General features: G+C 39.2%; 1 protein-coding gene across 13 annotated transcripts; it reads left to right on the top strand.

Annotated features, from left to right (window-relative positions):
- The first annotated feature begins 454 nt into the window (after positions 1-454).
- CNBP (CCHC-type zinc finger nucleic acid binding protein) lies at positions 455-26,092 on the top strand. 13 transcript variants are annotated; one of them, XM_072598290.1, is made up of 7 exons: positions 455-770; positions 8,335-8,452; positions 11,811-12,031; positions 21,674-21,793; positions 21,908-22,000; positions 22,156-22,357; positions 25,010-26,092. In XM_072598290.1, the coding sequence occupies exons 4-7, from the start codon at positions 21,691-21,693 to the stop codon at positions 25,125-25,127; spliced, it is 516 nt and encodes a 171-aa protein (XP_072454391.1). In that variant the 5' UTR covers positions 455-770; positions 8,335-8,452; positions 11,811-12,031; positions 21,674-21,690; the 3' UTR covers positions 25,128-26,092. The 13 variants fall into 13 exon arrangements, with proteins under 13 accessions (XP_072454391.1, XP_072454387.1, XP_072454386.1 ...); XM_072598286.1 differs by having other exon boundaries at positions 21,674-21,814; XM_072598285.1 differs by having other exon boundaries at positions 8,335-8,469; positions 21,674-21,814.
- Positions 26,093-27,634: the final 1,542 nt, after the last annotated feature.

The raw sequence follows: 27,634 nt of genomic DNA, 5'->3' as shown, positions 1-27,634 counted from the left end.
GTTTACCTGTCTCTTGCCATCCTGGTTGGAAGGCTGCAACGTCTTTCCCTAACTGCATTAGAAACTCCTAGGAATGGGAGATATGGCAAGAGATTATGTCTTGTCTGATTTATGTTATCTTTATTTGCTACACAGTTTGGAGTAGGGCCAGCCCTATGACCCGGTGTCCTTAAGAAACGTTTTCTCCACTGACCAATGGTTTGAATTTGCCAGATTGCTATGGGTCCTGGGTTAAGGGTACAATCTCTGGCCACTTGTGCTAACTTTGTATGCTCATTTAGGATTCAGAGACTGAAACTAGTGTGGAAACTGCCAGGATGCTTAAAAATCTCTCATTATAATCCTCGTCCTTGCTCTCCCAATAGCCATCTCTCCTGCTTTCTTTCTGACCCATTCACACATCCCTTGGATAGGAGCAAACAGGAAAAGCCAGTTTAACTGACACTACACAGACATTCCAAACTCCTCATGCACATTCCAGGCTCTCCAGCTTACTTTGGTCTGTCTGATAGTACCCACATATATAATAAATATAGGCTGGAACTTGTTTCTACCAAGGAATAATTGATGGTTTTCTTGAACTTAAAAACAGTTATTCCTCCTGGAAGCTGACTAATGTGTTAAATCTGCAAATTGATTTACCTTGGAGGGGAAAAAAGTAGTCATCTGTTTTTATTTTAAATAGCAATGATGTATTCCTTAGGGCTTTCCATTAAGACTTCAGTGCACAAATCACTGCAATTCCTCTGGGCCTTTAGATAAGCAAGCAGGTAAGTATTATATGACTTGTTTTGAGCTCTCCCCAAATTTCTCCCTACCACAACTACCAAAAGGTGCTAAAAAGTCTCATTTGTTAATCCTTTGGGTACGTCACAAAATAAATATATTATCTTTGAGGGTTAACGAATTAATCCTTTAACAATTTAGCATGAAATAGCATACTTAGATTAGGTGAGTAAGCCTAAGGGAATGGGGACACAGGATTGGTATTACAAAATCACATAGTTAAAAGCATCTATTTCAGTGTTTCTCTAACATTCCCAACAAGTAGCCATTCAGTTTCTGTTTGAAGACTTCCAGTAAGCAAGCGCCTCCCTGAAGCAGCTTATTCATTTTTTAGAGAACTTTAATTGTTGGGTTGTTTTTCCCATCCTTTCTAAATCTGACACTCTACAACTTCTGCTCATTATTCCCAGTCCTACTTTCCGGGACCAAGCTGAAAAAGCCTAGTCTTTCTTCCACATGAAAGTTCTTCAGATGCTTGAAAGACTGTCATCTTATCCTCTATAAATCTGGAGCATCCTTCCTTCAACCAGTCCTCAAATACTATGTTCCCCACAACATCATCCTAGATAAAATTTAGTTTATCTAAGTCTTTCTTATAATCCAGAATTGAACACAGTATTTCAGCTACTGGTGGACCAGATCAGTAGGATCTCTATCACTTGCCATTTTTCTAGAAGCTCTGCTTCCTAGACACAAGATAGTAGAATCCTGTGTTTAGTATCAGAAAACTCCAGATTCAAATCCTGCCACTGACTCTTACTAGATAAATGACTAGACAATTTGCTTAATCTCTTGCAGTGAGTTCCCTAGGACTGCCCTACCAAGTCATAACAATTAGATCTGGTGTGCTTCCTTCTTGTAGCCTGGGAGAGTGTTAACTTTTTAAAAAACTATTCCTTACATCACATCATGAGCTATGTCACTTATAGTACCCCCAAACCCAAGTTTTTCATCCATGATGACTCAGTCTTTTAATTTTAAGGTTGCTCTTTGGACTGCATTCATCTCTATTAAATTTTATCTTTTTGGATCCTGACTGTTGCTGATTATCTGTGAGCTGGAGGAGCATGTTTTGTATGGCATCATTCAATAATCAATCAAAAAATAATACATTTTGTTAGGCAAGTTTTTGAATGTTTACAGCTTGGAGTCCCACTCAAGTAAAGCAGCCCCAAAGGAAACCTTGAAGACACCAGGGACTTTGGGGGAAGGGGATGCGTATATGTGCTAGGAGGAAAGGGGCATCATAAAGTGGCTAGAAAGATAAGTTTTAAGTTTATGATATTCTCAAACTTAATAATTCTCTACCTGATCATAATTTCCATCATTCCATCTTCTCCCTTTGCCTCAACTCTCCTAAATCCTTTGCCTTAATCTTGACCTTCAGTCCTTCTACCTCTCAGCACGTCCTAAGTCCATTATCCCTGCTCTGATTTCTCTTTCCTCCCTTTCTAATCTCCACCTGATAGGTAGCCAATTCAATTTTGCACTTTCTTCTCTCAGATCTATTACTCCTTTGTTTCCCTCTAGTCTGTTCCCTTGGGATACCTCAGCCTTGCATTATTCCCCCCATGTGACTCATTCCTACTATCTACTACTGAGCAAAAGTGGAGAAAAATCACACAGTCTTGCTGTTTGGGTTTGTCATTAGTTCATGTTATCTAACTTCAACTGAGCCTTCACTGCAGCAAGATACATTTTTTTTTTATTCCTCTCTAATTGATTCTTTTATCTCACTCCTCACAGAAGCTGTTCCAAACCTTCTCTGCTGTCCTCAAGCTTCCCCCTCTTTCTCAGATGAGGATCTCAGTTTACTGAGAAAATTAAAGTCATTTGACAGACTCCCTCTTTTCCCCTTCATCTCAAAACCCCTTCTTTCTTCCTTTCCCCTCAGTCTCTGACAATGAGGTGGCCTCTCTCTCTGCCAATCCCCTACATGTGCTTTGATCTTTCTTCTGTCTTTTCTACTGGAGTGCATCCTTACTTATCTCCCCTCCCTCTCTAATCTTCAATCTATCTAAACTGGTCCATTGACAGTTTGTTGGACATTTCAAACTAGATGTCCCAGAGACATTTCAAACATGTCCAAAATGGAACTCATTAACTTTTCCTCTAAACCCACCTGTCTTCCAAATCTCATTATTTTTGTCAAAGGCACCACTATTCTTTGAGTCTTCCATGTTCATAACCTCAGTCTTATCCTTGACTCCTCTATGTACCTCACCTCACATACCCAATCAGTTGCCAAATCTTGACATTTCTACCTCTGCAACATTTTTTGTACCAGTCTCCTCAGTACTCATATAACCATACCTTAGTTCAGGACCTCATCACTTCTCACCTAGATTATTGTTATAGCCTCCTAATTGGTCTCCTTGCCTCAAGTTCCTCCATCTTCTAACTACACCAAAGTCATTTTTCCAATTCAGTCAACTCCTGTGCCTCTTTACTGTGTCTAGGATAAAAAAAGAACCTTCAGCGTTTAGCTTTTATATTTCCAGACGCATTGTACATAATTATTCTTTTGATTGATCCCACTGTGATCTCGTCAAACTGTCCTTCTCTTTGTTCCTCACATAAGGAAATCCATGGATCTGAGTTACATTTTTCCCTTCTCCCCTAACTTACTTATGGTATTATCCTCTGTATCTAAATCATTTATCCATTTTGACCTTATCTTGGTATACAGAGTGAGATGTTGTTCTCTGTCTAATTTTTTCCAAACTGCTTTCTAGTTTTCTCAGAAATTTTTGTCCAGTGTTGCGTTCTTATCCCAAAAGTTCGGATTTAGGGGTTTAGCAAACATTAGATGATTATAGTCATTTCTTGTATACCTAATATACACCGCTGATCCACCACTCCATATTTTAGCTAATACCAGATTGTTTTAATGATTATCACATTGTATTACAGTGTGAAATCAGCACTTGCTAGGATGCCTTCTTTAACATTTTCTGTAATGATTTCCTTGATACCGTTTGTCCTTCTAGATGAATTTTATTATTATTTTTTCTAGCTCTACAAAATACTTTGACAGTTCAATTGGCACAGCACTGAATAAGTAAATTAAGTTACATAGAATTGTCATTTTCATTATATTAGCTCAACCTACCCATGAGCAATGAATATTTTTTCAGATGTTTAGATCTATATCTATTTGTGTGAAAAGTGTTTTGTAATTGTGTTCATATAATCCCTGCATTTGTCTTGGCAGGTAAACTCCCAAGTATTTTATATTGTCTGCAGTTATTTTAAATGGAATTTCTCTTTCTATCTCTTGCTGCTAGGTTTGGTTGATAATATATAGAAATGCTGATGATTTATGTGGGTTTAGTTTATATCCTACAACTTTGCTGAACTTGTCAGTTGTTTCAACTAGTTTTATAGTTGATTCTCTAAGTATCCATCGTATCATCTGTAACCAGTGATAGTTTTGTTTTCTCATTTTCTAATTTTATTCCTTCAATTTCTTTTTCTTGTCCTATTGCCATAGCTAGCAATTCTAGTACAATATTGAATGATAGTGGTGTATTTGTCAAAGGCTTTTTTCTTAATTTTTAAAATATAAAAACATATTCCATGTATGTTTTTTCATAATCAGTTCAAATTTCCTATTGTCTGAAACATTAAAATAAGCATAGAAAAAAATTACTTGGTTCACTTGTAAATAATCTTCAGTGTAATAGAAAAACTAAAATTGCCTAGTCATATTGCAAATATGTAATGTAAATGACTATGGAAGGGAAACTAAATTGAATTAATAGGCTTAATGAAGTTGAAAATATCCAAGGCCTTTTTTTTAAAACAAGTTTTAGTGATATCACAGTCATTTCTGAATATAAGCCCTGCCACTATTCTGGAATTTAATCCTCCCTTTGTAACAAAAGAAAAAATAGCTGAGCAACAGCAGACAGAAAGGCAACATGGGCATCATTCTGCAAACTCCTCCCTTCCTAGTCTTCTCTACCTCTTTGCCCAGAGAAGAATGATATGGTTTATTATCTATTTTCATAAGAAAAGGTAGGTTATGACTATTACTCAAAGCCCAGACTCCTTTTAACGTTTTGATTACTTGTATTTGTAGTCATTGTATATATTGCTCTTTGGTTCTACTTATTCACACTGCATCAATTCATACAGTTCTTACCATGTTTCTTTGAATTCTTAATATATAATTAATGTAATTTTAACTGAATCTTAATATTCCTTTACATTAATATTATTAATTCTTCAATTAATGACCACTCACTTTGTTTCCAGTTCTTTGCTACCACAAAAAGTGCTACTATGATTGTATTGGAAAATATTGGAACTGTATGTTTTTTACTTCCCCGGTTTTTTCTTTTGTTTTGGTTTTGACTTTTTAGGACTGGAATCATTCACTGGATCAAAGGGTATGAAAAGTCTAGTCTCTTCTTTAAAAAAAATTAATTAGCATCTTTTGTTTTTATATCACTGCTCTCTATCCCAAGACAAATCACAAAGAATTAAAAAAGAAGGGGAAAACAGTGCAGCAAAACTAACTCATGAACAAAATGCCTTCTGCTTCTCCAGTTCATATACTGGCAGCCAGGTCCCCAGAGGTCAGGCTGATTACTTCTCCCCTCAGCGTTTTATGATCAGTTAACTCAAAGGCCTGCTATTTCTAATACTGTCTCTCATGATCCCAAACCCTAAATACTTGCTGGTATGCTTTCTCCAATATCAATCATATAGTTGACACCAGTCATTCAGTCAATAAACATTTATTTATCACAGTGCCAGGCTCTATGCTAATTGCTGGTGTGTGGGATGGCTCAGGTCCCTACATAAATCAATTACTCAGAGGCCTCTCAAAGTGATGACAGAAAGTTGATTTACCAGATTCTCGAGAATTGGGACAATCCTACAGCAGTTCACCTGGAGTAGGAAAGCCGAAGACAAAGAAAAGGCAGTGATTTATGTAGATCCTAACGCAAGTCCCTCCCCCCGCACTGACCATTATTCTCATTAGCTGAGAATATGGTCTTACATTCTAGACACGAAATCTAACCAATACCTTTTGAAATGAAGACATTGAAGAATTAGGTAAACTTTATCCAATCATTGAGACCCTAGTGTACTACACAGTTTTATATCCTTATATGGAATTATTCTGTTCTAAAAATATAGTCACCTTGAGCCTCTCAGTCTTACCTCACCCCTGGGAGAAGAACTACAATCTGAGAAGTCTTCACTAAACCTATCTCACTCACTGGGGATATAAAGAAAAAGATAAAAGACTGTCAAAGAGTTCAGAGTCTAAAGGGGGAGACAACATACAACTGTGTACAAACAAGTTACTTACAAGATAAATGGGACATAATCAACATAAGGCAATAGAATTAAGGGAGATCAGGAAAGGCTTCTTGTAGAAGCGAAGATTTTAGCCTGAACTTCAAGGAAGCCAGGAAGTAGAGATGAGGAGGGAGAGTATTCCAGGTGTGGAGGACAGACAGTGCAAAAGGCCAGAGTTTGGAGGTGGGTGTGGGAGGGAAGGGTTGTATGGGGTAAGAAGACTGGAAAGACTGAAAGTTGTGGATATGTGGGACTGGCATTTCTCATGACTCCTGACCCTGGTAGTTATTTTCTCACCTTGTTAGACTCCCCACCAAGTTTGCTTTGGGCATTACATTAGCCCTGACTCACTCCCTTGCTCAGCTGAGCTGGGTCCTTTCTGGGTACATGGTTTTGACTCAAGCCTGCTGGGTTAAGTCAAGCAGGTCATTTTGCTACTGCTCTGTTGACTCCAGTGGCTTGTCTTACTAACTCCGTTGTTAAGCGATCTCCTGATGGCTCTCTGAAGGGCTTTGAATGCTTAACAGGATGCTAAAAAGGATATTTGATCCTTGAGGTGATAGGGAGTCACTGGCATTTATTGAGTAGGGGGTCCAACAAGATCAGACTTTAGCTTTAGGAAGATCACTTTGACGACTGAATGGACAATCGACTGGAGTGGGGAGAGACTTTTGGCACGGAGATCAAGCAGCAGTTAGTTTTTACAGGAGTACTCATTTTGAAGGTATAGCAAAGTAGGGGTGCATTCTACTATCACATATAGAAGGTACCTAGGGAGAGTGAAGCTAAGTTTTAAGTACAAAGGAAGGTAGGCATATCTGTATAGAATGTGTGAGGCTGGCCCTGGTAGTCCTCTTCCCCTCTTTTTGGATTCCCTACAAGGTTTGTTTTGGGGCCTTGAATTGGCAATGATGAGTCATTCCTTAGCTCAGCTCTCAGCTCAGCTGGCTCCTTGCTAGGTGCACTGTCTTGACTCATGCCTGCTGGGCTGAATTAAGCAGGGCCCTTGGCTGCTTTGCAATTGGTTCCAGGGATCTCTTCTATTGACTCCAGTTATTAAGGGTACCCTGATGGCTCTTCTGACCTTTTGAAGCTCACAAGGTCATAACCTGGTTAATTCCCTCGCCTAAAATCAAACTAGAAGAATAAATACAAAAGAAATAGGCAGGGATGTTGGCAGCTGGGTAGGAAGGAAAAGGGGTCAGATGCCCCTCCCCCCTCATCCAGCAGCTCCTTCAAAAACCCTAGGAAGAGAGTGAGAGATTATATGTTCAACATTTTTATATGGAAACTTAGTTCTGGCTCCTGTGACCAACCAAAAAAACTCCATGTTGCCACATAGCACCAGCCCCTCAGTCACTCAGCCCACTCAGTCACACCGCCAGGAAAAGGTTCACCAAACCTCTCCATTTTGGATTGAAGCCAAGAAAGGAATATTATTCATGCTCTGCATAACTCAATGGGAAGGGCAAATCTGAGCATGCTCCAAGGACTGTGTCCCCAGTGGCCAGTCTTCTGTTACTGGATCCTGACAGTAAATGCCATATTCCATATGCAGAATTCTCCTACCTCTGAAAAGAAGGGAGGGAGGCACATTTTCTCATATCTTTTTGTCAATTTAGTTGCTTTTCTTGAATGATTTTAAATGGTTTCCTAGCACAGTTCCACCAATAGTATAATAGCATGTCTATGTTCCCATAGTCCTCCACATTTGCCTTTTTTTGGGTCAGTTCATTGACAAAGCTTTTTGAAAAATAATGCAAAAACAAAATATCTATAAAGATATCTTAAATGGTAATTGGCATTTATTTTAATAGCATAAGCACCTTAGAAGTTTTAATCTTTGTCTTTATGTTTTTCTTATGGCTTAGGATGAATCATTACTACATTAATCCAATGGTTAACTATTTCACAATCAGAAAGATCATGCTGATATAAAGAATCCCTGTCAGCACGCACTGTGCTGTTAAAAATATTCCTTTACATCACAGGCTATTTTGATGAGTGAATGTTTTATGAAATATCTAATCAAAATAAGAGTAAATATTATATTTTAGCCACAACTTTAGCGAATATATAGACTATTTCTCCTTAAATATTGCACCACATCAGGGAATCTCACAGTGCAGATCTTGCAAAGATGACTCAGCCTTTGAAGAAGGGTGTTGACTGTAGCAATCATTAAGCATCCAAAGCCAGCTCATACATTAAACATCTTTTTTTTTTCTTCAGGACTGAGGAAATTCAGTTTCCTCCCTAGCCAGAGGAAAAAAATAGAAGGCACTGGTGAAAAAGGAAAGGAAAGTTTGAAGATTCCCAGAAAGCAGCACTGACTTTGGCCAATAAGAAGGTATTTCCTCTCTGAAGGTAACATATGACACTACCCAAACAACCAGTTTCCCTGAGATTTAGTGATGACAGATAAATACCTTAAATATCAGTTAGCCACGTTTCAGAACTGCAAGGTCAGTGAAGTAGTCTGCATCAAAATGACTGCTCAGCTTTAGTAGACAAATCCTGTGCTGCATTGAGGATGTAGATGCCCTACTAAATGGCAGAAAACCTTTTCTAAAAGAATACTCATGGATAAATGGCCCTCCATCCTCCAGAATAGGAACTCTAGTAAATGTAAGTGCTTTTTACCTAGATGTTAGGTCACAAATAAGTCTCACTGAAGTGTGTTGCACTTACCTACACTGTAGAATTAAGGCTGAAGAGTTTTCAGGTGGGCTGTTTGGATTTCTGGGTTGACATTCTTTCACTAAAGAAAAACATCACTTCAATAAGTCGGTCCTAAGGCCATTGTTGATCATATAAATCCAAATTTGAGAAATCCTTTCAAACTGTAAACTAAATTTGAAAGAGACAGTCTTCCAAATCCCAGAAGGTAACTTGAACTTTCCAAATTAGTACTAAATCCCAGTATTATGGGGGAATATTATTTGGGAACATGGGAATGAGTAGCAGTGGAATGGCAAGACACGTTTCATACCTGAGGACACTGTTTCAATCCAGGGTCTTATCTTTGAAAAGGCAGAAACTTGATTTTGTTAGTTCACTCAGAAACAACCAATCTCCGAGAATTAGTCCACACTAAATACATGTCAGGGTGCCTCTGTTCATCACAAGGGTAACATGCCAGGCATGATTATATTGATAATATAATTAATAATATAATTGATGATATATAATTACAAAGTATATATTTGTACAAAGAATGCTTTCCTGGTAATGACATCCATTCAGGACACCAAATTACAGATCAGAAAGTTACTTAGTATAGAATGAAAACAGAGGTGGTTGGATAGCCTTAAGGGATATTTCCATTAAACTATGGTGGTTTCAGGAATTGCCTTTTTCCATTTCCAGGAATTAAATAGGAGGACCTTCTATCTTAGACTGTGATGGAAACATACTGACAAATTCTTATTCTTTATCTCTTCTTTTTCAAGACTTCTTAAACTTCTTTTTTAGACTCTAAGCAGGCCACCAATAAAATTAATTAGATCATAATTTATCATACTTAGTTTCATTTTATTCTTCCTGATGAGATATGGAAACCCCTAAGACTCTTTGATGAAAGCTGTGACCCCTAAGTCTCTTTGATGAAAGCTGTGACCCCTTAACCTTCTTGACAAGGACACCTTGATAAGACTTGGGAAGCTTACTAGTTTGAACAAATAACATATTTATAAGCCTTCTCTAAGTATATCTTTTTTTAACCTTGTCCACATATTCTCAAGGTCTATCATATGTAGGGTTTACTTCCCTCATGAACTGTTTATGCCAAGAAAATCATCTTAAAACCATTTTAAGAGGATACATAATTAAACTGATTGAGCTAGTAGTACTCTGACCATTAACTCATTGATCTTTATAATACTATAGCTGAGATGTAGGAAAATGTATTTTTACACCTATATGTAGATTAGATGGTAACCTGCTGGAAGTTGCAGTAAAAAAAAAATATGGATAATCTTACTTTTAGAACTCTAATCCTACATAAAAAAGTTGACTGATTTATAGTTTTCATTTGAGCCAACTAAAATTTAAAATTGAATATCAGTGTAAGGATGCTAGAAAAGGGATTTTAAAATATTTATTACTTGATAAAGCTACTGTTTACTGGTAAAGAAAGAATTTAAAAAAAACCCTCAGCATTACAAACTACATTATAGAGGTACTTCTAGCATGGTTCATTAAAGAGTATTTTGGGTAACCTGAAGCATTTAGGAGACCTTGGTTCTAGGTATTTCCCTGTCTCTTACTAGCTGTGTGACCCTGGATAAAGCATTTGAACTCTCTAGATTTGTTTCATCAGTGACAAAAATAAGAAAATTATGAACAGATGATCTGTAAGGCACCTTACAGTCTTCAAATTCTGTGGGTTTCTTTAGGTAGCAGTATCACAGGTATTAAAATGAGAATTTTGGATCCTTTAAAAATAAGCCCTTTAAACTGCCCCTCAAAAGGTAGGTATAATTTGAAGTTAGAGTAATCATTACTATCCCACTATTTACCTTCCCAACTAAATTTCTTAGACTTTGGTAGATTCTTGGCTCAGATTTATTTATAAAACTAGAAGGTATACTATTTTCATTATAGTGTTTCTAGCCTTAAAAAAAAAAAGGAAATATGAATGCCTGACTAATTTTGTTATTTATAAAGTATGTATTGCTAGATTAAGAATGTAGATAAGGTCAAACTAAAAATTAGAGTACTCAATGATAAAACCCAACATTAAGTTATCTAATGTTTTTAATTCATTCTTATAGTTTACCATTTTTCACAATGTCATTTTATCAAATTAATAAAGAACTAGGTTTTTAAAAATATGGGTTCCTGATTTGGAGCTTAACCTATTAAACCCTGCTGTTTCAAAAAACACCCATAGACATGAGAGATAGGACATTAACTATGACCCTGTGGAAGGTTGGAGCTCTTTCGCTGCGTGGTGTTCCAACAACTAAAGAGATTGTACTGATAGCAATTCAATTCCATGCGACACAAGTACATGTATTAACCACCTAGTTGTATGTGCAAGGGGGTGAGTCAGGAAAGGGTTAACAGGCTAATAAGACTCTTATAAGATATAATCTTCACTCTGATCCTATAATGGGACTATGGTTTCCAGTGTGGGAATTCTCCCCAACCATATAGATCAGGATTTACTAGACATAGTTCCTGTCTTGCACCCCCTGTCCATGTTCTGCCTGAATTCCTCTACTTGGGTTTCTCCCAGCTCTTCCTAGTTGTACAGGACAAGTCACGTAATTCTCTGGGGTTTTCCCAATTTAACTCTGTTTTCTCATCTGTGAAATGTGGATAATTACATTTGGTTTTGTAAGGAAAGAGCTTCATAGACTATGAACAGCCATTTAAATGTGAATTATTATGTTGTACTGTTAGAGGCTAGGCAGCTCACAACCTTACTCTACTTGGAGTCCTCATTTGGAAAAGACAGTAATAAAATTATTTCCTAACCATCTCAGGGTATTGTTTTAAGATTCATAAAATTAGAGGAAAAGAAATCTATAAAGCTCTTGAAGTTCCTTGGAAATAAGCCTATATGAACAAAAAAGTATACTGTCATTCAGATACTGTTATCCCTTAGTAGGTCAATATCAGATACACATAACTAACATTTGGCTTTATTCAATACGATTCAAAAATGGGAACTATGTTAATTTCTTCGTTGTATTTCCAAGGAGAAGAGAAGCAGCCTGACTCAGTGAGCCTGGTGGAGAGCAGGACCCACGGAAGCATTAACAGCAGGGACCCGGGGCAAGTGGCAGCTTCTCTGGGCCCCAGAGGCTAGAGTGCTTGTCCATCTGCATGGGGAGAGGCTGCAGGGAGACCTGAAGGCCCCCTCTGGTGACTTTGGGCTGATCCCCAGAAATCTTCTCTCCCCCCCTTTAATCAGCACTGGGTAAGTGCCACGGGGATGCCAGGGCATGGCCATCTCCACCCTTTGCCCTCCCGTCCGCCTCTTTGACTTCCCCCCTCGGGGCGGCTGTGATGCCCAGGCAGGACTAGGCGTGAGGGCGGCTCATTGGCCTTTGGGGTGCCCCTGTCACCCGGCCCGCACTGCAGACCGGCCGCAGCGGGCCGAGCGGCGGGCAGGCCTCCAGGCCGCCTGGGACCCAAGGGTGCCCCATGCGTGCCGGCGGGCCGCTGAGAATGGAAGAAGGCAAGGTCCAGACACGGCCGGGCCCCCCGTCCTGCCCGGACTCCGGACGATTCTAAGAGGGGGGGACTTGGAGCAACTCCGCCCGCCACCAGGCAAGCCATGCCGTGGGGTCCCCGAGGCTCCTCTGCGGGTGCCCTCCCCCGGTTAGAACCCTGCCTTCCGGGGGACGGCCCTTCTCCCCTGGCACCGGAATCCCCGGGCTGGGTCTCCCCCCAAAAAGCACGGCTTGCCAGCGGCTAATTGGGGTCCCCCTGGAATCGCTTTTCAGTCACACATTCGCTCAGTTTGGAGAAATGATCGCGGACACTTTGGCACGAGCGGCAGCCTTGGGCCCTCGGGCACCAGGGGGCAACAGGAGCACGTGCAGGGGGCGCAAAGCTAGGGCCGTTCAGCCTCAGGGCTCCCCACGCCTTCCCCTTAGGGAAGGGCCTGGCCGGGTGGGGGGGGCCCAGGCCGTCTAGCCCGGCTCGGGGGCCGTTGCTGGAGGGGGACGCGCTCACAGAGGCGCATTGTGACACGCGCCGCGCGTGCCCGTCCCCCCGGCGGCGCGCAGGGAGCGCAGGCCCCGGGCGCAGTCTATGACCGAGGCGGTGATGTGCGCATCGCCTCCGCAGACCCGCCCCACAGCGACCGCCAAAGCCGGCTGGGGAGCGAGGGGCCTGGGCTCCCTCCCGGGCCCTGGCGAGGAAGGACCAACCGCCGCCGCAGGGCAGAGCGGACCCCCGGGGCGAGGCTGGGGCTCCACACGCGGCCACGCCAAAGCCTCTCCTGAAATGGGAACTGACTGAGCTAGGGACTGGAGGCTGGAGCCGGAGGGGAGGGGGCTGAGGGGAAGGCGGGAAAGAGAAAGGGGAGGGGCCGAGTCGAGGTGGAAGAAGGCGTTGGGGGAGGGGCCCCAGATCCCTGCGGACGGCGCTGATTGGGCCACCGGAATCCGAGCGCTGATTGGCCGCGTGGGCGAGGCGGAGGGGCCGTGCGCAACGGCGTGTGTGGGGCCGTGTGCAGACCCGCGTGTGGCGCAGGCTAGGACCCCGAAAATAAACAGCCGCCGCCGCTGCCGCCGTCCCTCTACCCTCTCCGAGAGCTGAAGCGTCCGACCCCGCTACCGCCGCGGGCCCTCTTCGACGGCTTAGGTAACCGCCCGCCTGGTTTCGGGGAGCGGGGCGGAGGTCGGGCAGGGCCGGGGCCGGGGCGGGCGGGCTGCCCGAGGACAGCAGGGAAAGCGGCTGCGGCGGGTGGGGGGGGGGGGGGTGCGCTGAGGCGGCAGCGATGGCGGCCGATCTCTGGCCCGCCGCCGCCGCTGCGTCAGGCGGGAAGCGCTGCAGCCGCCGCTGGCGCCCGCCCTGGCCCCAGCTCCGGCCCCGCGGCGGCGGCGCAAGGGCGACCCTTCGCCCTTCGGCCCGTTGGGCCCCGGCGCAGGCCCTGGGCTCTAGGCCGCCCGAGCGCAGGGTCACCGACGACCAAGAGACTGGGCCCGGAGAAGGCTCTCCGAGCTCGGGGCGGCCGCGGCCACGTCCCCGGGGGGAGGAAGGGTGGGCCGGCCGGCTGCCGTGGCGGGGACTCGGCGGGCAGCCTGCGGGAAGGGGGCCATGTGGCGGCGGAAGGTGTTCGGGTGCGGGGGGAGGGGTGGAGGCCCCGCGCCGACCATGTGCTCGGGGTGGAGGGGCCCCCGGGCCAGGGCCATGTGCCTCGGCGGGTCCGGGGCGCCCCGCCGACTAGGCCTCCGGGAGCCGTTCTGGGAACTTGGTTCGGGCCCTGAGGTTATCCGAAGCAAATGATTTACTTGTGCCTTTGTGGACGTCAGGCGAGCGTTTTACGGCTGCTTCTTTCCAGCGTAATCCAAGTTCTTGGAGCAAGTTAACCAGAAAACTAGTCTCAACGCATTTAAGCTTCTAAAAAAGAATCCCAAAAATTTTTACGTGTTTTTAAATTTTGCGGGGATTTATAAAAGGATTTAGACAACCTCCATATCTGGTCACAAATGATTTTGGAAGTAGATGATCATCCAGAATGAAGTTTTGAGGTTATATTTTGTACAAAAATAGCCATGTTTCCACATACCACATGGCCTGAGCTGGAAGGAGCTTTTGAAGTAAAATCGCCGCATTTGGTCCTGAGGGTCTTAAAAAACTATTGAAATAATTGTAGCCAAAATTGGCCGTGACTGAGGCAGGTAATGTTCGCTTTTTCCCACAAAAAGGAAGATGGGAACGATATCGTATAGGCCAGTAAGGAAGCTGGAAGAAACGTATTAGGGTAGGACTAATTTACTAGCTTAATTAAATTTAAATGGAAAGCCACAGTATTAGTATTCTCTCTTCCTCTTCCCTAAAACCATATTCTGTCTTTTTCTCCCAGCCCCATCCCTGGCCTTTGGCCTATGTGATGTAATGGGGGAGGGGTAAAAGGCTGATATCTGCATCACTTCAAATAGTAATTTATGCTCTTATGAGGTCATCCTTTTTTTTTTAAGCAGGTTTAAAACTGTTCAGATTAGAATACATTCCATGAAAATACTGAGTACTGAATACACATTCTTCCATGCTGAGGTTACTATTTTGCAGTATTTTACATTTATAATATTCTTTTGTATTTTGACAATTTGCAGTAATGAAATTTTCAGCAAGGTATGTAGACTGCCTGTAAAAAGATGAAGTCAAATCTGTAGAAGTGTGCTATCATATATGATTATTGGGAAGAAAGATTGGTTTTTATTTCAGGTATGAAGTGTGTATGACTTCACAATTTTTTAAAAAATTGAGTGTCCTCTAAATGATATTTAGTGTTCTGCAAAGCACCATTGTCACATTTCTCACCAGTGGTAGTGGAATCACTGATTGTTGCTGATCTCTTATGAGGAGTGACATTTCATCCGACTCATCATGCTTAACTATAGATTCACATTTTCACCAGATTCTGTCAGGTATTTGTTAAAAGGAGAAAATCATTTGAGTTTTTCCCCCAATTCAAAAAGCAGCTTACTTTTATTCAAGGAGTATAATACTTGTACACTGAAAAATGTAAAGCCAAATAAATTCCATTTCATCCAAAGAGTCGTAGTTGCATAGTCTTGGAACAATTTTCAAAACTCAGTGTACTTGACCACTTGTTTAATGTAACCAGTATGGGATATAATTAAATTCCAGTTCGACAAGGTATATGGATTTTATTATAATGTTTTCACCTATATCCTAATACTTTAAAGAGTATATATTTTAAAATTATTAAAGTTTCCTCTGGATGTCAGGATAATACAGAGGGGTTAAACTAAACATTGTGATTTAGTCTAATTAAGTTTTTAAAACATCTTTGTTGTGGAATGGACTGCTCATTTTATGGATGGGGAAACAAAGAGTGACTATGCACTGTATTTTGATGTAAATTGAAGCAGTGAGAGCCCCCTGTTATGGAAAGTTATAACGTTATTTCATGTTTTCATTTCTACCCTTTGACAGTTGGTAGGTATAACTAGTGCTTCGGTATTCTGGCATCTCTTGTTCCCCACTCCCCTCAAAGCTTTGAAATCTTGGGTAAGATATTTAAGCTCTGGGAGTTTGATTTCTTATCTCTAAAAATGGGGGTGGTACCTTGCTCTACCTTAATTTAGGTCCATATCTTCCATTCTCCCAAGATTTCTTTTGTCATGTTAATATGCAGCTGATATATTTCTAGTCTTTCTGTTGGACATTTGGTTTGTTGCCAATTTTTCTTTATTTCATGTGGTATGACTAGAATCAAAGGTTCTACAACCCCATATAGATTATCTCTAAGATTTTCTTTTTAAATTGGGCCTTATTGTGACTCATTCAAAATTTTTTTTTAATTGTTCATCTCCATTCTGAGCCAACACTCATTCTGCAGATAAGGAGGGGCCCCTCTGCAGCACCAGAGGCCATTCAGTACTTGGTTGTTTGGGAAAGGTGTTAGGTTCTAGTCTTCTGATACAGTCAGTTCTTTTTCAGTTACAGGACTTCATTGCTCAACTTTTATGTATAGAGAATTTTCATATTATAAAAGCTGCTTACTTAATTAGTTTGTAATAAGTTTATTTACAGAAGAGGGGGGAGTGCCAGTTTTTGGATATGAGCAAACTCCTAAGTCTTGCTCAGTAGACAGTATTTTGATAATTCAATGACTGATTACTTTGTCATTGGCTTCTTATCAGTTGCCTTTTGCCTAGGCTCCTTCATCAGAGGATGGACCAATGAAAAGAAACTTAAAAGACAATTTTGAGAATTTTCAGCAAGTTTGGTAAGATTTGAAGGGAAGAAGATTGAAACTATTGGGTAAAATGAAATTTTATAATATTTGGCTTACATTTCTCTGTAATAATGGAGCTCATAGGTATTTTTGGTAATTCAGAGTTGGCCATAAAAAAGGAATATATTCTTATGGATCTTTAAAAGGTAGAGTATGTAGTAAACTTATTTCTCTTATTAAAATAAAAATAGTAAAAAAATTTCAGCTGGGAAAGGAACTAATAAATTGAAGGTTAAAAACTAATCTGTTTTATACCATTCAAGGAAATGGCCTGCACTGTAACTTGTAAAAACTGGAATAACCATGAATAGAGTGCTTTGATGATACAGACTGAATGAAGCAAGATTTAAAATTATAGTGAGCCACTTGACTCCTACCTAGAAGAAAAGAATACAAATAGTTTTCCTAATTGCCGTTGTTTATGTGAAAAATCTGGTAAAAAGCAGGAAGTCAAATTGTTTGGGTTTTTTTTATTCATAAGGACCTAACCTAATTCATAAGGTAAGAGCCTAGTCATACTCCATATTAAATATAACTTGATTTATTTGAATTGCTATGGTATTGAGAATATGTCAGAAGTATTTTTTCATAGTGACAGTTATAATTTCTTTATAACTTTGTGTTTTCTGGAGCAGAGATGACACTGGGATACATAGTCTTCATGCCTAACCCCAAGGATAATGTGCTGCCAAAGTAGACCCAACCAGCTTCTTTTTCTTGTTTGTCTGTGCAGAGTTTCAAGAATCTTTTGAGGAAATTTAAGATTTTTTTTTAATTTCTTATAAGCTCTTAATCTATAGTAATTGTCCTGACAATATAAAACTGCCTTACTTTAAGAAAATTATGTGGCATAACTTTTAAAACTTAAAGCAAAAAATATGCTCACTTCAGAGAGCTTCCCTAGACCACCCTTTTTGATTATTGGCCCATTCTAGCATTGGACAACCTTGCTTAGACATATAAGAATGTACTAGAGCCTAAGTAGAACTGCTTGTTCCTTTTTCTAAGTTTGTTCGTTGGCTGGATGCCACTGGAAATTATATGTATGTTGACCTGTTTGGAGAATAACAAACATGGAGTCTTTGAATGGTAGGTAAAGAATTCTGTAGGTGTGGAAAAGTTTGAGGTCAGCCTAACTTGCCAGTATTTTGAGGGATTTTTGCCACAGTGATTTTATTTAGTACTTAGCAAATATATAATTGCATACATGCCAGTCATAAAAGGAGATTTTCTGATTGTCTCTCATTTAGGATTTGACATTCACAGTTAGATTTAGGTTGGATCTGGGACACTTTACATGCTTGTTCAGAACTTAAGTTTCAGTCCTGGCTTTTGCAGTGCCTTCCATCTCATGAAACAACAATTTAATTTCAAGAATATTATATATATATGAAAAAGATATTAGGTGTGATTTGAAATGCAAGTAGGATATGGTATAGGTTAGGAATCAGTGAACATAGAACATAGTATTTAAGAAAATAATTACTAGTTTGATAGTAATAAATAACATTTCATTACCCTTCTAAAACTTATTTAACAGTGTCTGTTACCTTTATAAAGAGAAACTGTAGATCGGTATGCAGCCTAGACAAACCGTGTGGATCTTAATCACACAGGATATTTCATGTTTTTAAAAAGTAACATCAAAAGAATTAAGTGAAAGGGAATTTATAATTTCCTTTTATTGAAAACATTCTGAATTGACTGTTGAAAAAGTTAATTTTGTAATTATAAATACAAACTTTCATCTATAATGATACTTTTTATGAATAGGACATTTGAATAGGAATTTTTAGTTTAGTTTTTTTAGTTTTTAGATCTAGAGTCCTGAGTTGAATAGGGGCTAATGCTAATCTGTCAGGGACTTTTCCTTATGGAAATATATGCAAAATTCATAATTTGCAAAATTTAACTTGAAAGAATCAATTGGACTTTAGCAATAGATAGCCAATTACCTAGGTTTTGAGTCCTGCTTAGCAAGCTTCAAAAAAAAAAAAAAACCTCTGTGGGGGATGGGGAGGGGTTCCCTACCCTGAAATCACAGATCAAAAAGTTTGACCAAATGATACTGGAAATTCTTATTAAAGGAAGTATTGATATCTATTGTTTTACTCTCATTTCTAAGCATATGCCCCCCACCTGGCAAATTATCCTTTGTAATAATTTTTAAAAGAGAAAATTTAATTTGAAAATAGCAGTTAAGCAAAACTAGCCAACCCACCAAGTTTGACAGTATTACTGGGATTCTTGGTGGTAGAGCATCCTACACAGCTCAAATTAAGTTTTGGCCTATATACAAATATTGGACCTTGTAAACTGAGGACTAGAGCCACAGACAGGAAAGAGCTCACTTGCTGCTCTTCCCTTGTCCACCTTTGCACTTTGAGCTTTGTGTTGCCTCTTATAGCCCCCCCTAGCGGAAAGCTCATAATGTGAAATCTTATTTCCAGCAAAGATATATCTAAATATAAAACCATACAAATCAATGATCAACTTAAAAGTTAAATTCTAATCCATATTTTGTTGTGTAGGAGGAACTCTACTCAGTACAGTATCTGAAAAATAACCACTAAGTTGCAGCTCTTTTTTGGATGATCATATAATTCCCTGTAAGAGTTTCCCTCTTATATGCAAATTTTAAATTTGCTCCTTAACATCACCATTTTTGTAAGTACCTGTGTATGTTCTGTGGTATTGGTAGATATTCTTATCAATAACTGGGTTTCGTAGGGCTTCAAAGAAATTTTAAGATTAAAACAGACAGGCATATAATAGCTCTTAGGATTCCATGATGTGATAAAATGGACTTGAACTGATTGGTTGTTGATGAGGAAATGAATTAGTTCCATTGATTGTGATATGCATAGTATGTAGTATGCTTGACGCTTCCTTATATTAAACTCCTTGTGCTTCCTGGCTTTGGTCTTGGTGTTTTTACTCTATACATTCTATAATTGCTTCTTTTCAAAGGTTTTGCTCTGTGGCTTGGCACCAAAGTTAAAAGTGCTAAACTATACATACTAATGTGTACTTACAGAAATTTAGTAGGTACAAAGGTTACTTTGTTTTTGCTTCAGCATGTCTGCTTGGGGTTGGGGGATACACACTCCTGACCCCTTATTGTAGAATAACATAGCCTGTCAAATTTAATTTATTACTGCGAAGAATCTTGAATGAGTTATTTTTAGTGAAAACATAATCCTAATGTTTATTATGAGGTATATAAAATCCTGTTATGGTAGGTTATTGAGTTGTAAGCTTATTTTTGAAAAACCTAGAAGATGGTGTATGTAATGCATGCTGTGTATTAGCAGTATTGGGTAAAAAAAACTTTAAAAAATTTCTTTTTCTCTGAGTATGACTATTTGCAGAAATTAGGAAACCATGAGGTATAAATAATCAATAGCTAATTCTTCTATTAGAGTAACTTAAGATAATTGGGCCTTTCAAAATTCTTTCAGTGGTATCAATTCCCAATTAAGTGTGAATATTAATACCTTGCACTTGTGGTTTAATTATTACTGGTAAATGGTAGCAAGTTGTCCAAAATGGCTACCATGTTAACCTAAGAAAAATGCTTCTATTTGGAATACAATTATAACAGTTTTATAAATTTGGGAGGGTTTAATAAGAATCTGATTTTTAAGTAGCTTGTGATCTCTATTTGGGGGGGAGTAATAACTAAAGACTTACAAACCAAAAGCCCCAGGGTATGCTCCTTTCTGGCATGACCTGCTGTATTATCCTGAGCTCATCCTTGCTTTAATGACATAATTACAAATCCTAACAAAAAAAAAATACCTTACTGACAAAAGTACTTCTTCAAACCCCTTCAACAACCCTCTACAGTGTTATTAGACCATTTGGAAACTGAACCTTGCCTGATTTAAATATCTTGGCAAACTCTTGGCCTTGTGTGAGTGATACAGGAGTATTTCTGTGATAGATTATTCATAGCAGAGCTATGAGGATAACTGTTGATTTCAGAAGTAAGCTATTGAGGTACAAACCATCCCTCCTAAGACTTTTGATAGATGACTTAAATAAAAAACTCGTCGACCTAGGCAGTCACAACTTTGAAATTTGGAGAATAACTAAAAGTCAAATTCTACTTGTAAATTATTTATACATTGTATTAATGAGCTTACTGTTAAAATCAGATGAAGATGATCTTAATGATAATTTAATACTTGCTCAAATTGTTATGAAACACCATTATCGCTAGGAGTTATGGGCCCTTTGCTAAGGGACAGTTTCTTAGTCTAATTGTAGACAGAAAAAAATTGGCAGTTGTGATGTCAACACTGGTAAGACCTGCATTTAGTCAGTATGGAAAAACCATCTGTCTCTTATAATTTAGAAAAATATTTTTCTTAATGTATTTTAAATTCTTTTCCCCTTATTGGTTGAAGTGGTTTTTTAAAGTTTCTGACATGTAGCTACCGCCCCAGAATCAGAGCAGCCTATTTTATAACAAAATGTATACGTTTAATCCTAATTAGCTATAAGTGAATGCAGTGATACATAAGGCCTCATACTTTGAATTTTTCTTCACATTAAAAATGCTTATGTGCTCAGTATAAATGAAGACAAGTGGTCTTTCAAAATTTCCTAATTAGAGCTACATTCTTTTGAATTTAAAATCTCTTAATAGAAAAAGCATTGAATTTAAGAACCAGCAGACCAGAATTCTAGTTACTAAAATTCTACTACCAACGACTTAGTACCTTTGAGACTTGGTAAGTCACTTGACCTCTGAAGCAGTTTGAAAACAGATAGAAAATACCTTCATTAAATAAGAAAAAAATATAAACAAATTTTAAAATATAAATACTTTATGTATATATACATATATAAACAGTAATTATTTTATGAAGCCATGAAAATTACTTTTACCAATAATTTATAAGCTGTGAGCGTATTTAGGTTTCTGTGTAGATTACTAAATAACATGGTTCCACATATCCATATTTTTTAAGAAATTACTAATGTGAGGGGTTGTTATCCTATCCCCTTCCCTTTTCCTGGTCATTATCAATTTCTAATGGCACGTTTAGTGTGGAAAATATGTCACTGAAAGTTATTTCTGATATTCTGATGATTGTATTCTTTAATGTTTAGAAGATCTAAGTGCAACAATGAGCAGCAACGAGTGTTTCAAGTGTGGACGCTCTGGCCATTGGGCCCGAGAATGCCCTACTGGAGGAGGCCGTGGCCGAGGAATGCGGAGCCGTGGAAGAGGTGGTTTTACCTCAGCGAGAGGTATTTTTGTTGGAAAAAATTTTGAAATTTCAAAATATACAATTACCAAAGTTGGTCTAATCTCCCTACTCTTTTGTTTCCCATCTGTAATAGGTTTCCAGTTTGTTTCTTCATCTCTTCCAGACATCTGTTACCGTTGTGGTGAGTCTGGTCACCTTGCCAAGGATTGTGATCTTCAGGAGGATGGTAAGTATTTAACACTTCCTTTTTCCTTCTCCTCTGCAGAGCGGTAAGCATAAAAAGAAGCCTGACTCAAAACTTTTGTGTAGCACATTGTATACAATTCATCTTTAGTTTATCAAGGTTTTATAGTCTTGGTCTGCTTCTTTTCCTTATTGTTGAAGCCTGCTATAACTGCGGTAGAGGTGGCCACATTGCCAAGGACTGCAAGGAACCGAAGAGGGAGAGAGAGCAGTGCTGCTACAATTGTGGCAAACCCGGCCACCTGGCTCGTGACTGCGACCACGCAGATGAGCAGAAGTGCTATTCATGTGGAGAGTTTGGGCACATTCAGAAAGATTGCACCAAAGTGAAATGCTATAGGTAAGGATGGCTGTGTAATCTTAAATTAGACAAATCAAGGACAGCAGCAGTGTCCTGAAGTTATGACTTAAATTCCTGCACCTTGAAGGACTTCACACACTGTGGTTTTTGTTTGTGACCGGGTGAGATGCTGACATTGTCTTAAGAATTCCTCTTGTGGCTTGTGAGCTGGACTTTGGGGCAAAACAAAATATTCTACACTTACATCCAACTTAATATTTGCTCATTTAATAAGTAGAAAAATAATCTAAGATGATAAATACAAAAATATCTCTAACTGGGCTTTTATTATTTTGAAAGATACCATTTATTAAGCACTAGGTAGATCGTACAGCTATGTTCCTTAAAATATGGGGCAAAAGATTTGCTTGCTTAAGATGGTCGGCACCTTTTTATCAACATCTGGTTTGACATTGAGGAAGAAGTGCAAGGGAGTAGTGGGTTAGTGATTCACAGTGTAACTGCATGCAAACTCTTATTCTTTAGCCTCTTCCTTTTCTTCACCAAGAAAGCTTATACTGAGAGTCATTCTCATCCCTCTTTAGGAATTTCTGTATACCAGCAAATCTCTGTCAACCTAGTAGTTCATAAAAATCTGTCTCTGTTCTCTTCCCCCACCCCCACCCCCCCTCCTTGTGCTACCACCCAGCTAAATAGCTTAAACTTCACTAAGACTTTTTCAATACCCTAAGCATGGTGGGGGGAGGACATAGAATGCTTCATTTTAGTTCTGGAAGGAAATTTATAAAGACCATCAAGTTCAACCCCCTTATTTTACAGATGAAACATTTGAGGTATTAGTATCTACATAGTAAGTGCCTGAGAGGAAGTTTTGAACTCGGGTCTCACTGGCTCCCAAGACCCATGGCTCTATCCACAGCACCACTAGAGAGATGTAACTTATCTGGGTTCAAGTAAAGTAGTGTCTGACATAGGATTTGAACATCTTAAATCTTCCAGTGCCATGTCTACTACAATAAGCTGCCCTCAAGTGATATTGGTTTCCATTTTGCGATGAAGAAACTGAGGATCAGAGTTTGGTATCTGAACAGTTATAAAACCAGGGGACAATGGAGTCCTGGTTCAAACCCTAGTCTTCGGACTTCTAGTCTTCTAATTCCAGTGGTTATTTTTGGTGTGATTATGCTGTTGTATCTTTAAGGAAGGCTTTTTTTAATTGGTTGAATTTTAGGGATTTTTACTCAATCGTGCATGTGATTAATCTTACTTGTAATTAGTGTAGAATTAATTTCTGTCCCTCTTGTATGTAGCACTAGAAATTTGAGATCACTGGTTACTTAAAACCTACCTTAAGTCAAGAGGAAAATTTTGCCAATGTAGCCAGTTGAGTGTCTTAAAATTATGTGGACGTTTAAGGCATTCAGTGCTGGGGTGTCTGTTCTTTGATAAAGGTAATTCTGATCATTGTTAAATGAGTGTTATGGATGCACTTTTTAAAAACTCAGTTGCTGATTACAAGCTTTGCCTTATGAAGTTGGGGCAATAGGTGCAACTTGATTTCATTTAGTTGGAAGTTTTGTGTTTTTATAGGTTAATAAAGTAACAGAAAATTCCTGGGTTTTGGTATTTAGGCGAGACATTGAGTAGTATGTTCTTAAATCATGTGGTGGTACTTTGACTTTTCAATCTAAGGCAGATATCTTGTAGCTTAGATTGGCTGGATATTAATATGCAGTTGAATCAGCTCAGGGATCACAGGGCTTTATGCTGAAGCATTTTGTAAAACTTGGAGGATTGGTGTCCAGGTGTTCAAGAACCATTTTTATAGAGTCTGGTCTGGTTTAACAACTCCAGTAGAGAATAACCCTGGTGATAGTGATTAGATATTAATAGATTATACAAGAGTGAGAAATTGTCCAGATAGCAACTTAGATTTACCAGATAAGTAGTCAAAAGTGAGGCCCTATTGAGGTGTTTGATGTGTTTGAGTTACGTTCACAGTCTCAATTCTGGGGGTTTTATTGAAGCATGTTTCTTAGAGGAAGTAGTGAGCTACTGCTTAATTTCAACTCTTACATAGGCATCAAATCCACAGAAAGCCTATTTATGCAGTGTTCAGTGTAGATGAATACTAACACTTCCGATGGTTGCAGTTGTTAGTCCTTGTCTGACAAAGGGATCATGCTGCTACACTGTTGGCTGTATGTTGTTAAACTTAGTTTTTCTTGGTTCTGATTGATTCTTAAATGAATCTATTGCATGTACAAGTTTTGCTAACTTAAAAAATATGTTTACAAATGTTGCCTTGTCATTTTGTGAGACTGTATCAGAAGATAAGTTCCTTTCTCTACTTTGTCACAACATATATAGTTAGAATTAAATGTGCACAGAGGTATGACAAAATTTGGACCAGTCGTGTGGATTAGATTTTGGTTGCTCTCAGAGTGAACATTGAATGAACTCTAGGTATCAAAGCTTGAATTGTATAATAGCACAAAACATTTTCATCCTTACCATAAGTTTTCTCCCCTTAGTTGCTTGATTAGTGTGATATTGTCTTGTCTCAAAGAACTAGTAGAGTTGTCTGGGGCACTAAACATAGCTTTAATTTTGTGCAATGGCTAATGATTAGGTAGACAATTTCACATTTTCTGAGCACCAATGTGAAAACTCTTTAATTTCTTTTTTTAGGTGTGGTGAAACTGGTCATGTAGCCATCAACTGCAGCAAGACAAGTGAAGTCAACTGTTATCGCTGTGGCGAGTCAGGGCATCTTGCACGGGAATGCACAATTGAGGCTACAGCTTAATTATTTTCCTTTGTCGCCCCTCCTTTTTCTGATTGATGGTTGTATTATTTTCTCTGAATCCTCTTCACTGGCCAAAGGTTGGCAGATAGAGGCTACTCCCAGGCCAGTGAGCTTTACTTGCCGTGTAAAAGGAGGAAAGGGGTGGAAAAATCGACTTTCTGCATTTAACTACAAAAAAATGTTTATGTTTAGTTTGGTAGAGGTGTTATGTATAATGCTTTGTTAAAGAACCCCCTTTCCGCGCCACTGGTGAATAGGGATTAACGAATGGGAAGAGTTGAGTCAGACTAGGGAACCCTCTCTGGGCTTCTTGGATGTGATCCCATGCAGGAGGGAAAACAGATTCTGGAAGTGTCTGAACTTCCATAAGTAACTGTAATTTTAGTATAATGATGGCCTTGGATTGTCTGACCTCAGTAGCTGTTAAATAACATCGAGTAACATCTGTATCAGGCCCTACATAGAGCATCTAGTCGAGTGGGAGTAAAAAGATGTATATGCCTGTTAATGGCCATGAGAGAGAGAGAAATCAGGATAAAAACCTAAACAGTAACAACTCCGTCGCAATGTGAATGCTGGAGATACAGATGGTGAAGGCAAGGTTTGGAATAAATTTTTCAAAAACTAAATCTAAAACCCAGAGTAAACATCAATGCTCAGAGCAAGCATAATTTGGAGCTATTCAGGAGTTGCAGAGAAATGCATTTTCACAGAAATCAAGATGTTATTTTTGTATACTATATCACTTAGACAACTGTTGAGTTTCATTTGCTGTAATCAGTTTTTAAAAGTCAGATGGTAAAAGCAACTGAAGTCCTAGAACATAGAAATGTAATTTTAAACTATCAATAAAGCTGGAGGAGGAAGGGGAGTTTGACTAAAGTTCCTTTTGTTTATTTCAAATTTTCATTAATGTACATAGTGCAAAATGCCATATTAAAGAGGGGACTGTGGAGGACTGAAAAGCTGACAGTTTGGACTTTTCTTTTTGTACTAACTCAATCATGTCTTCAATGGTTAAAGTTAGCAATTAAAATATGGAAAGGCATGGGGTTAAAAATTGTGTCAGATTCTATTTTGCAAAAGAATAGAGAATGTTTAAAGCTTTGGTTTTTTTATCATCCATTTACATATTCATAATAGCATATTTTTTAGGTTTTACATATTTCTAAGTGATCTCAGCACAGTTGCTTTAATTTAGCCATGTAGTCATTGACCTTTACATAGATGTGAAATACTGTGCTTCCACAGTATTAGAGCTGGAAAGAACCTTTAGAAAGTCTCCCTCAGTGAATTTCCCCAAAGTCAGCCCAGTGAGGGTAGGGGCAGAGTCCCAAATCTGAGTCTCCTGGTACTTGTTTTGAACTCAAGTACCACACTGCAGTTCCTCTGTGGGTGTAGTTAGTGGTTCATTTAGGGAGGTTTTTCCATAGGTCCAATACAAATGTTTATTAAGTGCCTACTATAAACGAGGCACTGGGCTTAGCTGCTTGGATAAAAAGACAAAAGGAAAAACATTTCCTCCCCCCAGGAAGTTAATTTGCGTTTTCCTTCTGATAGGGGATTTAAATGTTTCCTTTATCAGATACTCATTTCATGTAAATTTTAAAAGTTATCACTTTAGGGTTGAGAACTTAGTATTTCCTTCAGCTTAAGGGTTGTCCATAGTGGTGTAGGTATTTTGAGCATTTCAGAGACTATTAAGGCCATCATGACTTGACCAAAATGCAAGGAAAACGTGGTTATAAATAAATTTATTATGTTTCCCAGTGTGTTGAATGAATGCTAAAGTAATATTTAAATTAAAAAGCAGTAATTATTTTAGTGAAAACTACTGCAGGTTAATCAGCTTAGGGGTATTAACACTTAATAAAAACAATACTGTCTTAAATCTTTTACACTTGTATGAAGCAATGCAGAAGTTTAGTGGACACGTCAAGACAGGTCTGCTGTTTAGTACATCAAAGATGATTTTTCCAGTCTTGTAGAATCACTGGATACTGCTTGCCAACAAAACACAAACACTAAGTAAAATGCAAGGTGACAAAATTGTGGCCCACTCGGGGCAATGTTAATTTTTACTCTAGAAATATATTAGCATAAGCCTTTTTTGGTATAAGCCTTAGTTGTTTTTCAGTGCAAAACAGCTTTATTCATCAGCTTAAGCCTAGCTTTGGCAGGTGAAGAGTCCTGCATTGCTCACATCCAGGATAGAAAGGCATATGCCAAGACGGGGAGCAGGCTTTGTGAGCTGGACATTGAGAAGGCAAAAGGGAATTTCATGGTCTTAGAGCTGTTGCATTCACCTATCCATCTTTACATTGGTGGTGCCTAGAACTTTGTGTGTGGAGAATTTTTTGAAGCTGGCTTGGAACAAGAACCTGTTCTTACCAGGGCACAGAGTGTTACCTTCTATTATACATTCCATTTTTGTTCTTTTAAGTTTACCTTGCTTTCATGTAGCCTGAACACATTAAAGATGAAAATGTTCCTTTTGGAAAGAATCT

Source organism: Notamacropus eugenii, chromosome 3 (assembly GCF_028372415.1).
Source record: "Notamacropus eugenii isolate mMacEug1 chromosome 3, mMacEug1.pri_v2, whole genome shotgun sequence".
NCBI lineage: Eukaryota > Metazoa > Chordata > Mammalia > Diprotodontia > Macropodidae > Notamacropus > Notamacropus eugenii.
This window is presented reverse-complemented; position numbering and strand designations above follow the sequence as displayed.